General features: G+C 40.2%; 1 protein-coding gene across 6 annotated transcripts in view; it reads left to right on the top strand.

Moving 5' to 3' along the window:
• Positions 1 to 14,905, top strand: part of SYCP2L (synaptonemal complex protein 2 like) — a 1,177,754-nt gene that overhangs the window by 576,561 nt on the left and 586,288 nt on the right. For all 6 annotated transcript variants that reach the window (XM_085606974.1, XM_085606977.1, XM_085606975.1 and 3 more), the window contains exon 19: positions 12,948 to 13,002. In XM_085606974.1, coding sequence (XP_085463100.1) covers positions 12,948 to 13,002 — 55 coding nt within the window. The remainder of the gene's footprint in view (positions 1 to 12,947; positions 13,003 to 14,905) is intronic.

Below are 14,905 nucleotides of genomic sequence, written 5' to 3'. Positions count from 1 at the left end.
TCCGTCGCGTACTGGTGGTCCTTGTTCGCGTCGTCCTTGGGTGCCGGAAAATATTCACCGTGCGGGATGACGTCGGTGCGAATCGTAATTCCTGGGTCGTGAATGGCTGGCTGCGAGCGTCCCGACGTCAGGTCGGCGCTTTCCCGGATGGCATTGGTAGGGTTTTTTTGTTCGGTCGGGCTTTTTTACGAATCGTACGGTGATGGTGTACCCGTGCGAATCGTAATTCCTTGTTTGTATGAATTGACGACCGGGTACGCGTCGGACGGAGATTATGCTCCGTCCGACTGTTCGTACCCGGTTTTTACCGGATCGTGATCGGCACCTTAATCTTCTGTTTTATATTTTTCTGAGTATATTCTCGTAGCAAATGTCGCATTTTATCAATGGATTCCTGTTGAATACTACAAATGCTACTACAACTCCACTTATACACAGGAGCTCGTGGACGTTTCCCTTGCACTTCTTCAGCTATTAACTCTTCTGCACTTTTACCAACCATTTCCTCCTTTGGAAGAGGAACCCCATCCTGAACTTCGTAGCGACGACCTCCAGTATCAACTGCAAATGATAAACTATTTTCCTGGAAGTAACTTTCCTCATTAAAAAAAGGCTCAGTATTAGAAGTATGTCTCCAATGTCCACTAAAGATTTTACAAAAGTTGGTTCTGTTCACAAGTCTTTTTTTCTACTTTTGTCTTTCAATACTATCACTATTTTATCCAATACTTTCAATGTCTTTAAAATCAAAATGAACAACTTCTGTTTCAAATTTAAAGCAGTATCCACTATACTTTCAATACGCTGCTTCTCTTTGAATTTGCAGCATGTTTTCAATAAATTCTGAATCACTCTAGATCGTAAAAGTCTGACAAATTTTTTGAAATAGTTTTTGTCTCCGAGTACCAGATACTATTTCTTTATCATCTTTCCTTTTCCTCGTATTTGAAATTGAACTCTGCTTCACCTTACTTGAAAAATCCTTCTTTTGAAATTGAACTCTGCTTCACCTTACTTGAAGAATTCTTCTTTTTGCTTTGTGTGATGTTTTTCTCATTAAATGTTCGTAATATTTTTTTTTAACATTTTCTTTTGCTTTTACTCGAACAAACCGTTTCTCTTCTACTCGTATTTTTTTCTACTTCAAGATCTTTCCTTTTCGTCAAATACATATTTTTCTTCTCTTTTCTTTTTTTTCACTTCTTCTAGGCATTTCCAAATTTCAATCCAAACGAAATATTTTTCTGAAAAACAAAAAATAGATTCAATTATTTTTCACATTTCTTTACTATGTTAAAATAATAACATACAATTGCAAAACTTCCACTAACCACTTCCAGACCGAGTGCTGCAACGTGATGGAGCACGACAGATGAGCACTAGGATGACAAGTAGTGCCATAGAACATACAGCAAGTATTTATTTAATTATTTACATACTCTTTTACAATTTATATATAACTGCACTAGCTCATACTTTTCACCTCTCCGCCACACCCCACCACCCCACACCACTTTCTCTGCAACACACCGCACACAACTTTATAAATAGTATTTTTAAACATTTTAATCTATGTACTTAGAATGATATTATCAACAAAACAGCACACATAAAAATGTCCATTATTACCTAACAATTTTATCAACAACTTCGCAAACAAAACACTGCACCCAGGGCTTTAACTGGAGGGGTGTCTGTGGGGATGTGACCACCAGCACTTTATTTTTGGGAGCCTCGAAACGGGTCTTTATAGGTCTCTATTTTCCGACCTCACAAACATAATCAATATTTTTTTCTTTATTGCACTGCAGTGACACTGTGAGAGCATGCACATTGCTCACTACTTAGAAGTGCAGACATCATGCCAAGTGACTCGCATTGTAGGAGAAGGGAAATCCTTTAAGGAGAGCCATTTTCTCTCAGTATTTCCCTTCTCTTTTTGCATTGAACCAGCAACATCATCGTGGGGTGATTAGCAGACAGACCACCATGCGCGCAACGCCCATTGCCCTGGATTCTCTGACACAGCTTCCCAGGTGCACACACACAGCCGCACCCGAGTACTTCACCGGTCTTCAAAACATCATTTTTTTTGTAAAGGAGACACTGTTCTTTTTCACCCCTTTTTACAACCCCTACATGCCCACTCTGCCTATTGCTGAAAGAATTAGACTCCCCCGAAATTCCCCTCTGGTTGCGCCTCTGCAAATGACCACAACAAGGCAACTCTAGCACGAACCTGCTCTCACCTTACACACGGTCCTGTTTTAGTGCTACGAAAACACACACTTTGCCTGCCTCACTAAGTTCTCACACCCCCTCTTTAATATGAACATAAAAGCTTTCCAATTACTTTTATATTCCTATACTGTACTTCACATGGAAATATAGAACTCAAGGTTCTCACCACCCCAAATTAGCTCTCTGGTATACTTTCTCAAGTATAAGAAGTACAGGTATTCAGTATCCGTCAGTCACGGCCACTTTAAAACAGTGTACCTATAAACAAGTCAACAAAACGTTATGTTTCTAAATTAACGTATTATACTTAACAGCTCCTTTACATTTCTTTCGCTAGATGTACCTTAGTTTAAAACACCACCAGAGAAGGGTGTTGAAGTATGCTTCACAAAGAGTAACTTAAAGCTTTGTTATTCTTTATTAAAAAATCTGCCTGTCAATACTTTTCGCAAGCATTTTCAATGCCTTAAGAGGGTAGCTGGATGAGTAGAATACGTCGTATTTAAGATTGGGGCGGACGATGCACAGAAATAAGAACGTATAGTTGAATAAAGGGCGAGTGGATGCATGGCCAGATGCATCAATGGATAGATACAGAGATCAATGTATCAATGTATGGATGGATGGAAGGATGAATGAATGCAGAGACAAGAACTTACGATAGACGGGTGGGCTGATAAATACTTAGGATTGATTCTGGGACAGATATATCTATGCATATATAGGCGTATCGCTGCATGAATGGCACAGTGCTTACTATAGGCGAATGAGCTCATAGATGCTTAAGATAAGTGGACAAACAGATTTATGTGTATATGTGTTTTATATAAGTAGGAATATTTCCATCAATGAAAAATGGTTGAATGGCACAGTGCTTAGGATGCATGGATACTGCGCTTTAATTGGGGCGGGTCTGGGGACCAGCACTTATTTTCCGGCAGCCTCCAAACGACTCTCTACCAGGCTCTATTTTCGGACCTCTCAAAGATAGTCACATTTTTTTTTTTTTATTACACTGCAGTGACCGCATGCACATCGATGTACGCATGCTTATTTTGCTCACTACTGAGAACTGGAGACATCACGCTAGGTTACCCACGTTGTAGAAGAAAAGGAAATCCTTTAAACAATGTTTTTTTTTTCTGAACCTATGATAATTGGAGAGGATTTTCTAAAGCACACAATGATACTTATCTTGATTTAGACCACGCCCCAACTTGCATAGCCCACACCCCTTTAAGAGCTTTGCCCCCCTTTTAGAGCACCCCCCCATTTTTTTCTCCCACTTAGAACCCTAACTACACCATAGTAACATACAAACAGTGTAACCTTCCATTAAAATCTACAAAGGCACCAAGTTTCATAATTTTCCATCAAAGCTATCAGCCTTCTAACACAGTAAAAGAGTGTCTATCAGCACGAAGATGTCTTATCCACAGAAATGTTGTGTAATTTCTGTACCTTTCTGCTGGAACACTAATCACCAAAACGTATTAAAACATGGGAATTTGCCAGAAAAACATATACCATACCATAAAGCGATTCATAAATGGGCACACTGCCACTGCACCATCCTCTTCCCCATCCTTCCTTAACTTTACAAAATTAAGGAGAGCCACACCAAACCTAGTAAACACACTATACCAATACAAGAACTTAATTTCAACAACCGTCTACCGGAACGCTCATGAGCAAAGCGTATTAAAACATACAAATTTGTGGGTAAAACATATGCCATAGGGCACTTTATAAGTGCTCCCAGTGGTACTACATCACCTTCAGTTGCTCGACATCTGCACGTTACTAAATTCTGTGTTTTAATCAGAAACCTATATAATAATTAATACGTTTACTACCATATACTTTAGTATATCTACCTTTTTATTATTCACTAGTCGGAAACTACAAAAACTATTCACTATACCCAAATGCAAACCAGATATCACATTCATATTTATCTCAATTTAGGATCACATGATTCAAACTATGCACACATATAAAAGGAACGTATCACTTTTCCTATCTCTATCTCCTCTCCATGTAATCTCAAAACACTGTACACGGCCCCACTGTGCAACAACCTACCCTGACTTACATTCAAACCTACCTCTCAGTGTCAAAAATAAGACCACAACTTGCCCAAATAACATTTCTGCATTTCATTTTATCGCTTTTAACTTAATAACACATACGTCTCCTATCACCACCACCACCACCACCACCACCACCCTACTACTTCCACAAAAAGTATCAGTTGCAAACGTGCGACATTTTCTTTATCTCCCCAAATACATTACAAACTCAAATTAACGCTTTACCTCATTTTCAATACAATAGTCCTATAAAGATGACAAACTACACATCTCTGTGAAAAATTCCTAAACATATATAACATACTTATATAACAGCTCAAATTTTATGCATATTTCATAACCAATATCAAATACCACACTTTACTAACACTATATAACTTTGAAATAAAAAATACTTTCAAAATTTAAAACATCACCTCAAATACTTAATCAATACTATAAAACACATAACACACCTTGTTCATTTCTAACTCACCTTTGTAGTTGTTATCCAGATTTCAAATGACACATGCATACAATTCTCTCTTTCTCACATAGTACATGTAAAGCTCCGACTTCATCAAGAATGAAACCAGGAATGGCACAATTTCTCTGTCACTCCACACATAAATACATGTAAAGAACAAATCAGAATACTTCATTCCTTCAACGACATTCCAAAACTTACCTCCGTTGGTTAATTTTGAATTTTCCTTCCGAAAAGCTACTAATTATTCCGCGCCACATACAGGTCACAAGTTCAATCTATTTTATCACCACACTTTCTGGAACCTTCTACGACACCTGCAGGTTAAAAGTTCATCTTTTTTTTTTTAACCTAATGATATACTTTTGCAACATTTTATCGTACATTCAATAGCACGTGCACGTTAAAAGTTCATAATAGGGGTCAGTAGTTCATCAGCTTTATACCCAACTCCAGCAGCACCTCACCTTACGCCCCCAGCGCCATCAGAGCCGTAGGAGTCAGTGCTTTCCACTTTCCAAATACCGAATTCATTTCATACACACAAATTTACCTTCGCACTCCCTATATAACACCCCCTAAGCACCATACACAAGTTACAATGTTCGAAACAAAAGTTCCTCCAAGTAGCTATAACTACATGCTGACACTACTTGCACAGATGTGGCACAGCGGCCAGAGCACATGACTTCACAGCATATGACACAGAGTTTGGACTCACGCTTTCATCCCCGTCCGGCAGAAGCTCAGCTTAGCAGCATGAGACTCTGCACACTACCGCACATATTTTCCGTACCCCAGAACTTTCAGACCAGTATGGGTCAGTAGTTCGTCCTAGTAGTTATAAACACATGCTGACACTACTTCCACAACTGTACTGCAGTGGCCACGGCACATGACTTCACAGCATAAGACACACAATTTAGACTCCCGCTCTAATCCCCGAGTCCCGCACCACCTCACCTTAGAAGCATCACACTCTAGGCAATACCTCACTTAATTTTCTTAGCCTAGCACTTTCACACCGGTAGGTATGATTAGTTCACTTCGCAACCCCTCTATAGCACACCCTAAACACCCCACAGAGGTTACAATGCTCCTACCCTCCTATTTCCCAATTTATTCGCCCTTTTTTCCCCCTTACTCACTTCAACAGAATCACAAAATCGCGGCCAACACTTCCTCCTTCCATGAGACTCTAGACAATACCTCACATATTTTCCGTACCCAGGACTTTCACACCACTACGGGTCAGTAGTTCATCCTAGTAGGTATAAACACATGCTGACACTACTTCCACAACTGTACTGCAGCGGCCAGGGCACATGACTTCACAGCATAAGACACACAGTGTGGGCTCACGCTTTAATACTCGAGTCGTGCACAAGCTCACCTTAGAAACATCACACACTAGCCAATACCACACTTAATTTTCGTAGCCTAGAACTTTCACATTGGTAGGTATGATTAGTTAATTTCACACCCCTTCTATAGCACACCCTAAACACCCCACAAAGATTACAGTGCTCCTACCCTCCTCTTTCCCACATTTTTCGCCCTTTTTCCCCCCTTACTCGCTTCAACGGAATCACAAAATGGCGGGCAACACTTCCTAGTTGCAAACGCTTGCAGCCAATCAGCAGCAAGCTCGTGCTCGTAATGCCTCAGCAAATCAGATGGCAGAATTCCCAAATATCGATATCTGTAAATTTTGATATTTCTCAAAAACTACTGAACGGATTTACACCAAATAAACAAAAGCGTGCTTTCTAGACCAAGGCCCTCCTCCCTGCCAAATTTGGGGTAATTCCGTTCACCCGTTCGACCTGTAGCATTGTCTAAAGTTTCCTATGGAAATTAACATTGAAAAAACACGTTTTGGGACCCCCCTTTTTTCTCGGGCCCCCCTTGACAAATCACCCCCAAACTTTCAACATAGGAGCTGATCTCAACAAAGAATTAGTTTTGAAAATTTCACGAAGATTCATCAATCGGCGCCAAAGTTATTGCGAATAGAATGTTGCCATTTTCCTATGGTAACTAGGTCCTAACTATTACTACCTACTGGCGACCGCCAGTAGGTAATATATATATCCCTCCTGGAAAACCTTCTGATCACTTAGTTAGCTCTATCCACACATTCATCTGTGATATTAGCATTTTGCAGGATTGCCCTAAGGTAATATTTGTAGGTGACCTAAATGGAACAAATGTTCAATTTGGCCTGTTTGTCTTTTGCAAATCTGGAAAAGGAGGAAGCTTGGGCAGTTCCAGAGGTAATGCTCCCTCAATAGAACATATATGCAGGGATTTTTACACTTAGATTCCCTCATAACATGTGAATTTGTGGTTCTGAATGACCAAATGCTAAATGACATGCCCATATTGTTTCTTTTCTTCCCATCATGGTCATTCTTTAATTAAATTATTGTTTCATATTAAATGTTCGGGGAGTATTGTAATCTAAATGTGCAACCATCTGCTCTGAGTGATCATTATATTTTGAGTATGAATGTTGAGTTAACGATGCAGGCATAGTATTGCTTAAGGGGCTCAGTACTCTTTAATAAATCAGATGGGCACACTTTTTGGGCCTCTAGCAGTATAAAGGCCTTATGGTCCAAACTTCTGGTTATTAATGATATAATGGGATCCATTCATTTGGTATGAAAGATATATGAATGTATTTTTAAGCTGGGTGACTAAAGTTAGACACTTTAAGCCATATATAGAAGCCGACCAGATCATGAAGGAAGTAAATAAAGAAATAAATCTGCTAGTAAGAAACCAACTTGCCCTTTTCTCCATATCGAGTCAAAGAGAAATTCGTCGTCTTGAACGTAAGAGGTCTAGATTGAAGTAACAAAAGCAGAGAAGAAAAGTTATGTTAAATGGATTAACTTAAGAGAAGGTGCAGCCTCCGACAATCTTAGAACGAATTGGCGATTAGTAGCTCTATACTGTGATTTTACAGCGAGTGCTCAAGAGATTCCCATTTCGAAGGTGGACTGGACACATTTTATTTCTACTTTTTATGCTGGTAATCCTTGTGTCAGTGACACCTCAGCCCTAAGAAGAGATGTAGATCAGCCCAGGTGATTGAGGGACAAATTGAGATGGCTAGAACCTCCGAGGCAATGGGCCGGGAAAAAATTCTGATTTCTAATATTTTACAGGTTGCTAGTAACTGGCCAGCTTTTTTGTGTCCTTTATTTGATTACTGCTATCTTTTAGGAAATGTCGCCCTGTCATGGAAGGGTAGCATTATTGTGCCTTTGCATAAACTGTGTCCAAAATCTTCCCCTGCGAGCTACAGGCAAATATCGTTATTAGATGCCGTAGGCTAACTTTCTGCTAAAAGTATATAAGAACACCTCCAGCACTGGGTATCTCAAAATACTATTATCCACCCGGCACAGGTGGGATTAAGGAGGAATTGTTGCACCTTAGATAGCATCGCAGCACTTCAGGCTACAAAAGTCCCCACAGTCCCGAATTCTCCACGGCGGTCGATAGTGTGTAGTAAGTTGTCATAATTGGTTATGCCTTCTCATTTATTGAGATTAGTTATAGCACTTCATATGCCTACGTGGAGTCAAGTTTTAATGGGTGAAGAATCAGGGTCTATCTCAAAAAGGTTTGACACAGTGGGTTGAAACAAGGCTGGCTGCTGGTTCCTTTGTTGTTGTCTTTTATATATTAATGGTCTACCATGAACGGTGCAACCGATAATAGTGGATGCCCTGAAAAATTGAAACATTAATATAGGTTGTCTCCTAAACGCGGATGACGTGGTTTTGATGGATTTAAACCCTTTTGGCTTCAAAGATGTCTCGATGCACTAGAACGTTATGCAGAGGAACATTTCCTGAAAGTTAATATCTCGAAGAGTACAACTTTGAAATTTTTGGAAGAAAGGTTTGAGATTGTGGAATGTGTCCAATTGGTTTCTAAGACATGTTAATATGGAGAATGTCCAACTCTACCCGTGTTTAGGAGGAAAAAAGTTCCAGCAATTGTGGAGAACATGATCATATAAAAACACTGTTTGGGAAAGGCCATGTTGCAAGCTTGCGCCATTACTAGATTATATGAAGTTTGTGGGAAAAGAGACTTTACACACGCATTATCAATCTTTAGGGCAAAAGTTCCCCCTTCTATAAGCTTTGACTGTAATAGATCTGAAATGCTGGAGTGTCTTTGATGTACTTGAAGGACGTATTTCGGGCCAAATTTGTAACTTAAACTCTATGGTAGCTCTGTATGGTTTGAGTTTGGCCTGCCGGCAACTTTCGTTACAGCCCTAGCGTCGCTATTGAGGTGGGGGGATTGCCTGCTTAGCGGGAAGAGGGGTCAGCTCATTCTGCTTTGCACGGAATGTTCTCCTTAAGAACAGAAACAAGTAATGGCATAGCCAATAGGTCTCGCTTTTGGAACCTTAGAAGTATTTAGTTATGCAACACAATATCCTTGGTGCAATAACATCCACTGTTGCATGGCTAAAACTTATAAGGTCCCAAAGGCGAGACCTATTGGCTATGCCAATGCTTGTTTTTAGATGCCTGGCTTGCAGTTTTAAATGTAGGCTGGTAAGAAAGGTGCCAACCTGACGGGCAAGGTCTCGAGGGAAATAAGATAGGAAGAGAGGTGAGTTATGAGATAGCACAAATAGAACATAGACATAGATAACACAAATAGAAATAGGAAACGGCTTCAGTAGAGCAAGCGTGAGAGGAAAAGAGGAAGTGCGAGCAAAGAGAGCTAGAGAGAAAGAGAAAGAGAAAGAAAAAGAGAGTTTGGAAAGTAGGCAGAGAAAAGGAAGTGAGAGAGACCGAGGCGGAGAGAACGACAGATAAGAGGAAAGACAGAGACTGAGAGAAAGAGACAGGAAGGAGACATACGCAAAGACGAAAGAAATAGAGAGGGAAAGTGAAAGAGGACGAGAGTGATAGGAAATCCAGATGGCGCCGGGAGCAGCAGCAGCCAGCGGGAGGAGCGGGCTGGGCCCTGTGGTGGGGGAGGGGGAGGAGCGTTGTGCTTATAATATCAGGAATCCGTTTTTCATAAAGTTACTGCCTTATTACACTTTTTCGATGCACTGCCCCCAAACTTCCATGCAGGCCGAGTGCCGCCCTACCACCTTTGTTAGGAAACCACGGAGGAGGCATGGTGCGCGTGTCCGAGAGGATCGATGTTAAAAATAAAACAAGCTGCTGCTGTCACAGAGAAGCGCTTCACTGTATAGTGCAGAAGAACAGTCCCAGCGAAGTGTTATCGTTTTCGCTGTGTCCCTTTCAGCTGTGAGTCTGAGGATTGATTGCACGGGCTTTAAAAAGTATGCGATAACTGCAAAGATCCAAATGTTAATTTATCATAAACTGCTAGGGCACTTAATTAGAATATGCAATTATCTCCACGTGGCTTGTGAATTGATTTTCAACACTTCAATATTTGTCAAGTAACCACAGCTAAAGACCGTAGCAACGGCAGCATTTGCCTGTCTCTGAGCTAAACTCACACAGACAATGCAGTTCTTAGGAACCACGGAAAGGTGAGATTCCAAACTAGGCTGTCTAGTCTGGCTTTGAAGCCTTCTCAGGTGTCCAGGACGTTTTAACGCTGCTATTTTGAGGAATACATGTATTTATTGAAGAATATGAAGGTTGATAAGAAGCCCACTCTGACGACTGCTTGGCGCGGGCTTACTGCTGGCAGTAAAAGACCCAGACAAGAAAGGGTGAGAGAGGGGAGAACGAGTTTGGACGATAGGAGGGTGCACAAGTGAGGAAGAGGTGACAGATACAGAAAGAGGAGACATAGGGAGAAAGAGTATATATATGCAGCAAAAGTGGGGCGGCCGGGAGAGAAAAGATAGGAAAAAGTGACGCGGCCGCGCGAAGAAAATGAAAGTGAGCGGCCACGAAAGTGATTGCGCACTGTGAGTGGGCTTTAAAAAGCCCAACCACAGCTTTTTGGGTGCCGTGAGCTATGCGATGTGTGCGCGCCATGACGAGAGAGGAAAGCCAGATGATGCCTCCGCTCGTGCCTCTGCGCGTAACCGCACGCTCGATGCCACCGAAAAAGCTGTGGTAGGACTTTTAAAAGCCCACTCACTAAATCTCTCGCCAGAACAGCACATGCGCTGGCTCAGGCGAGACCTAAAAAGTGTCTTTTGTTCCTTTTTAAAAGCTAGGGAAATGCTTGGGTTAATCATGTCTATAGTTGTCTGATGATTAAATCCTTCTTGAAATTTGTTTCCAAGCGATCTTTTAGAGTAAGTTTGAATTGGAATATGTTACTATGTCAGCACCATGAGCGAAATGTGTTGATACAGGAAAGCTACTCTATCTCACATGGAATAACCCACATGTGGTACGGAGGACTAGTTTGTTTTTTAGACTACATTTGTTTGTTACCTCTGCAGATAGCAGTAGGTGCTTGGAAGGCTGTCCCCAGGAAGGGGATTGTTTGCGATTTATGGAATCTGTATGCACAAGTTCTAAATCATGTCATTTTTGTATGTCTCTCACTGCACCTTGCGCACCATCACTTTTTAAGACTGGTAATTTTAAAATATAATTTGCAATCCATATGAGAGGCATGTCAATGTTTGCTTTTTCCTCCAAATGAGATGGCTTGTGTCAACATTATTTCAACATTTCTTAAACCTGTATTAGTGATTATTGCATAGTGTGCAGTGGAACTCTGTAGGTTGGGGCATTTGATTGCTTTCGGCATATTGTGCTCCCCTTATGACGGAGAGTTTTGTGCAGTGTATGGATGGTTCCTGTTTTTACTTAAACACCTAGGAGATGGTTTGGATTTCGGTTCTGATGATGTGTAGCAAAGTATGGCTGTACTTTATCCTTTCTCTTTGTAAGGGATTGTCTAAAAAAAAGTTTTCCTTTTACATTGTTGTAGTGGTGTTGATAAGCCTGGTTCCACTCTATTGAGGACGTACATTGCCTCTAAGGAATCATTTTGCACATTGTACCTTTTTCTCTTAATATGTGGGAATGTGACATAGTTTTATGAAATGTTGCATGTTAGGTTTGTGACTCTTTACAGTGTTTAATCTACTCATGTGGACCTCCACCGAGTTCCAAATCATAAATGAAAAACAATTGGTGGATTGAAAATTCAAATCATTAAAATGTCAGGATGCACTGGAACCTTTAGAAGGATATAAAATAAAAGTAACTGTGGATGTCGGCGTAATAATGTTACTAACCACAGCAACTTCTTAATACCCTTCAACAACCTTTCATTCTCATTAACACCCCCACCCCCACCCCCTCTTTCTCTCCAATCTTCTTCTGCATACCAGCCCGAAAGGTAGTAGGGAATACTACTGATGAGGAAAATGCTAAATGTGTGTGAGGAATTGGGTTGTTGGTTTAGGGGGGAGTAAGCCCTTCTCAAGTAACAGCCTTAATCCTTGTCAGGGGTGAACCACAAAAAGGCTCTAAATTAACCTGTGCTTAAGTCTCTGGTAGCTTGTCCCAAAAGCAGTCAGTCTTCACTTATAAGCAGTATGTGAAGTATTTTTGCAGCATACAAACAGTAATAAAATGAAAACCCAACACAAGAAAAATCCCACTCCAACTTAGTAACATGGAGTAAACTGTAATAAATTATTTGACCCCAAAATGACAAAAATGAAATCAGTATATTCCGAGATATGCAATTTCAGAGATTTAGGTGAAAATAGTGCCTAAAAGCGCCACTCACGGTCATCTAGTGGTTTTAGACCGGGGAAAGCCACAAGTTCTTGCTGACTGATGGAGCAGGAGCCAGATATAGGGATCAGGTTAGTCCCGCTGCAAAAGTTACCTTCTCAAACTTGTTGCAAAGATCCCAGTTCGCAGTGGAGAAGGCCACGAAGAGCAGAGAGCTTTGTGGATGTTTGTCACTGTAGCACAAAAGCAGGCTGGGCATCGCGGTCATTTCTAGAGCAGTGGGGGGTCCTATTTTGCAGCAGCTGCTTAGTGTAGTTTTTCACTACGAAATGTTCAGTATTACTGTAAACGTCTTGACCAGCTTCTATGAAGTAATGTTTTGTGCTTTTCTGATATAATACAAATATTTGCTGATGTTCACTCGAGTCAACGCTTTCCCTAATGAAACATTTTTTTTACGCTCAACAGTGACAAAGTGAGAATCTCTCCAGTTATTGAAATTGTCGATAAACAACTCTCAAAGGTAAGCTAGTCTCCAGTTTGTATTTTTTCATATTGTAATTGTTTTCTTTGTTGAAACTATCGTTTTACAAAGAAGATTAGCTCTGTGTGTGTATATGTAAATGTGTGTTTGTGTATGTATATGTATATATATATATGTGTGTGTGTTTTGTGTGTATGTAGAATACTAGAGGTTAATTTTGTGCACTGGGGTGAAACTGCATTGAGAAGGTCTTGTGATTAGCAGAGTATAATGCTTTAGTCAATGTTTTTGTTACTGCCTCTTGAGCTCCATGGAGGGGTTGTTCTATTTATAAATCCAAAGGTGGAAGGTGCACTCATTGAGATTAAACACAAAGTCAAGTAGTCCAAAAAAAGTAATGATTTTCTCTTTATTCCGATAATTTCAAAACGAACAGCACACAGCTAACGCGTTTCGTTCCAAACGGGAACTTCGTCAGGGCTATTTGAAAGGCAAGTAAATTATCCAAAAAAGGTTTATATAATCCTCAGAAAAGGCACGTCTCATCTCAGGAAAGAAAGGGTCATTGGAAGAAAATTATATCCCTATACCTGATAATACAACCTCGCGGTACTAATAAAAGCTGATCAGTATAGTCGAACGTATTACAGCAGAATCAATGCAATATGTTACTAAATATCTTGCGTATTATTATTTGTATATTGATATATTTACAAAAAGGACCCTCATGTAGTCCCAATGGTGATACACATAAGGGGAACGAGACGAGCAGGGGATGATGATAAGTATTATCCTTCGCGGGTAGCGTCTGTTCTCAGCATGGTAGCTATGAAGTATCAACCGTTCTCAACAACCTATTTGTTCTATTTGTGCATGATTCCTCCAGAGTCATCCCTGAAAGAAACACAAACACCTGATTGTTTTCGATTAGTTAATAGTTCTAGCTTGATTAGTAGGCCCTCATCCTGATTAAACTCTTTTAGAAATATAGTTTTTAATTTAGTTAATAATTTGATTCTAGTTCATAGGTACTCACAAACATTTTCCCAGGGGCTACAAAAACTGTTCTGTGGTGTGCCACAGGGCCATGTTGATGCCAGTGGGACGAGAGTGGGGCTTTGTGGGCTTGGGGGTAAGGTTGGGGGAAGTGAAGCATGTGCATAGTTTGGCGAGTGAGTCATGGAGTTATTTTAAAGGGTTTCAGTCCATACTGTTCTCTAAATGAATCCCCTAGTCTCTAGAAGAGTCATAGATTTGGCAAAACTGTGCCAAGCAGTATCTGAATCGCTATCCCTTTACCAGCCTTCTTTACTTGCTATCACTGCCTCAGGAAAGTCAAGTGGAAAAAAAAAATAAGTAACAATATTATTGAATTGAAATGAAATAGATTTGCACAATGTGAAACCAAAACACCTACGATCAATCCCAACTTCCACACTTGACTTGTGATCCTAGGCAATTGTTTTATTTCACTTTGCCTCCTTTTTCTTCGGTTCATATGCAAGAGCACCTTGAAATATCCATGTTCAGAATATGCACAGTACAAAACCTTCTAATGTGTTTGATTTAATTGAAATATAATGTTATCCATGTATAGTAGCCACCCAGAGAGTTCAACAGGACAACTGACTTGCCTCAGCTCACTAATGAGATTTTTGGCAAAGTGGGATGTCAAAGTGGGATGTTTCTCTGTTCATTTTAAAAACTATCACTTTTAAAAAATACTTCTAAATGCACTGGTACAATCTTATTTACTAAGGTGAAACGCTTCTGCATGTTAATGAACAAAACGTTTTGAATTTTTAAGAGTAATTTTTAAAGTTGTTTGTTGCAAGATGTGTTTAAAAACTGTGTTACGAAAGTTAAGTGGTGCAGGATACCTCTTTGCTTCTGTTCTCTATCTTGGAAATAAACGCTTAACTGTTTATTTACCATCTTTCTG

This window comes from Triturus cristatus, chromosome 5_2 (genome assembly GCF_964204655.1).
Source record: "Triturus cristatus chromosome 5_2, aTriCri1.1, whole genome shotgun sequence".
Lineage (NCBI taxonomy): Eukaryota > Metazoa > Chordata > Amphibia > Caudata > Salamandridae > Triturus > Triturus cristatus.
Note: the sequence above shows the minus strand (reverse complement) of the source record. Positions and strands in the feature narration are given on the sequence as shown.